General features: G+C 40.3%; 1 protein-coding gene across 1 annotated transcript; it reads right to left on the bottom strand.

Annotated features, from left to right (window-relative positions):
* Positions 1-1,230: 1,230 nt before the first annotated feature.
* LOC131833161 (trace amine-associated receptor 5-like) lies at positions 1,231-2,244 on the bottom strand. The gene has a single exon (XM_059176343.1). It carries the CDS (start codon positions 2,242-2,244, stop codon positions 1,231-1,233), a length of 1,014 nt encoding a protein of 337 aa, XP_059032326.1.
* Between the last annotated feature and the right edge of the window lie 698 nt (positions 2,245-2,942).

The raw sequence follows: 2,942 nt of genomic DNA, 5'->3' as shown, positions 1-2,942 counted from the left end.
AGAGTCAATAAAAGTTATCTTTCTATCCAGAAAGAAAGAAATGGAGTAAAATAAATTCATTTCAGCTAACTTCAAGGACAAACTAAAACATTACTTCTTTATTTATGGAGATTGATTGGCTTATGTTTATATCTATGTTACATCTATCCATATTATTTGTACTTCAGAGACCTCAAATTAATTTACAAATAAGTTTTCCAAACAAGCAATTATTAATTTGAAAAGCATTCAGTAAGAAATGTGGGAATTACTAGAGACCTGTTGGAAAAGATTTAGGAAGAAGACAGAAGCAAAATGTACATAAAAGATGTCAGTGTCTTTACTAGTAACAGCTTGTAAGAAACACTTGGTTCAATGCTGAGCAAGCATGTGGGATAGGTATTTGTTTTTCCAAAGAAAATCATGTACTCGTGTCCCTGGAAAGATAGTAGGTCTAACTTATGTGATTTTTTTTAAAAACGAAGAAATATTACAATGGCGATATGTGGATCATTATCATTTTACAAAATAGTCCATTATTTCCAAGTTTCAATTATTAAAGGAAATGGAGGAGATATCCATTTAAGAATATAATACGTTAACTCAGTAATCATTGAAATGGGCGAATCCAGCTTACAATCCTGTTTAGTAGTGGGATTCCACAAAGACATGGATTCTAAAGGGAACATTATAAAAAAGAAACAGTCTGAACACTTAACTATGACTATAAAAAGTGATGTGAATTAGGATGCAAGTAACATTGCTGAAAAGTAAATTACACAATATTTGAGCTTCAGGAGACATTAGAGAAGAAACAGTATGAAAATCCAATTTTCTAGCTGAAACTCCGTGAGATACAAAGGAATTCAAAGATTGCCAAAATAGTCTCACCTGGCACTGGCAGATGGCAGGACCAGGAGAGGACTCAGAAATCCCAGCTTCTGTGCTCTTTTCCTTCACCTCTGTATCTCCTCTGTCTCAATGAAGTAACAAATAAGGAGCCCAATATTTTCACAGAATTTTAACTTATCCAAGGAATATTCGGTTGACTTCATTCTCTCCTTTCCTACACTCTCCTATAGAAACACTGAATAAAGAATGACTGTATTTCTTTTTGAATTAAGAAGTTTTTCCCCACCACTCAAACCGTGGTGTCCTAAGAAGCATGTCCACAACCTCATGACACCACACAGCCCACTGCCACAGCACCATTCATCCTTCCTACTCCTTGCCTGCATTCAGTTAAAGAAGTCATTCTTGGTACAAATCAATAGTGCGTGTCCGAGATGAGAAGATCTCCCCACTCAGGCAGAGTTTCAGTGCCTTTCTGAACCATCGGTAGGAAAAAACATAGATGATAGGGTTGCAGGCTGAATTGAAGTATTCAAGCCAAATAATGATGTCAAAGATCAGTGGTGGTGTGATGAAGTTAAGAAGGCTGTCAACCAGCGTGTCAATGATGAAGGGAAGCCAACACAAGAGGAATATCCCCACAGCGATGCCCAGAGTCTTGGCAGCTTTTCTTTCACGTTTGGTAGCCCCAGCCAGGTTTTTGCTCAAGGTGTTGATCTGTTGAGCCTGCCTTGTGGCAACCACAAAAATCTTCACATACAAGCTGATCATGATGAGGCAGGGGAAAAAGAACATAGGAAAGTTTAGCCAGCCCCAAAACTTATTGAATAGCAGTTGGCAACTGCCAACACAAGGCATCTCTTCCAGCCACTGACTGAGCGCATTCTCTACCACATCTGTGTAGAGGAAGAAGGCAGTGTAAACTGCTGGGATCCCCCACCCTGCCAGGATGTACCTGAAGGCTACCCTGACCGTGAACTTGGAGGGATAGATCAGGGGCTCACAGATGGCACAGTGGCGGTCAATGGAAATGAAACAGAGATGGAAGATGGAGGTGAGGCAGAAGAGGGTGTCCAAGTAGGTATGCAGGCGGCAGAGGAAGTCTCCAAAGTACCAGCAGCTCTCTACTGAGCGAACGATGCTGAGGGGCATCACTAGCAGACCCAGAAACATATCAGCCAGAGCCAGGGAGAGCAGCAAGAAGTTGGTGGGAGAGTGAAGCACTTTGAAGTAGGACACAGCAAACACCACAAACAAATTTCCTAGGACTGTAATCAGCATGCCTGATGCACAGGCCAGGTAGATGGCCAACCGAATGTCCAGAGGATGGATTGTCCTGGGGCAAGACCCATTCACCTGATAGCAGAATGCTGTGGAATGTTCTTCAGCACCTTGGATGAGGACAGCGGTCATTTATGATTTCTTCTTTTCCTCTCTCTCTGGGAACTGGCCACCTGTCCCACCTCCCCAAAAAAGATATAAAGGAGAAACTGAAGAGCGGTTTGGAACCTAGTGCAATTTCCTGCGGTACATGAATAAAATGTGCTCCAAAAATCAAAGCAACGTGGGATTTAAGATCTCCTAAGAGTCACTTCTCTGCTAACTCTGTTTTGTCTGACTGGCACTTTTAAAATTAGTGTAGACTATATCTTCAAGGAAAAAGAAGAAGAATGTAAGCTAAATGTTCTCACAAAGACAAAACAGGCAATGTCACATTAGGCATTATACAATTATTGAGAGGGTGCCTCTGCCATTTTGATAAGCTCACCCATTGTCAAGTGTAAAGTGAGACTTTAAGTTATCAGTCTGAACCAAAGGAAGAATTCATTCTTTGTAACAAATCATCACTTGGAGAAGGAGTAACTTCTGGCTTCTCCCTTTAAGGCTTAAATAAAATGACAGTAAAATCAACAGCTTTTTAATTACATGTCCAGTTTCCCCAGAAAATAATTCAAAATGCAAATAATTACGCCACTGGTGTAGTGGTATCATGCAAGATTCCCAAAATGCAAATAATTAAAAGAGTAGAGAATGACCCCATTTCAGTTCTGCTGCTGCACAATTCTTAAAGAGAACACACATTGTTTATACATCTCTAAAGAGCTATGTGG

The sequence above is a fragment of the Mustela lutreola genome, chromosome 6, assembly GCF_030435805.1.
Source record: "Mustela lutreola isolate mMusLut2 chromosome 6, mMusLut2.pri, whole genome shotgun sequence".
In the NCBI taxonomy this organism is placed as follows: Eukaryota; Metazoa; Chordata; class Mammalia; order Carnivora; family Mustelidae; genus Mustela; species Mustela lutreola.
This window is presented reverse-complemented; position numbering and strand designations above follow the sequence as displayed.

Excerpts from the sequence above, each read along its gene's own strand:
- LOC131833161 (XM_059176343.1), bottom strand. The coding sequence starts at position 2,244 with ATGACCGCTGTCCTCATCCAAGGTGCTGAAGAACATTCCACAGCATTC.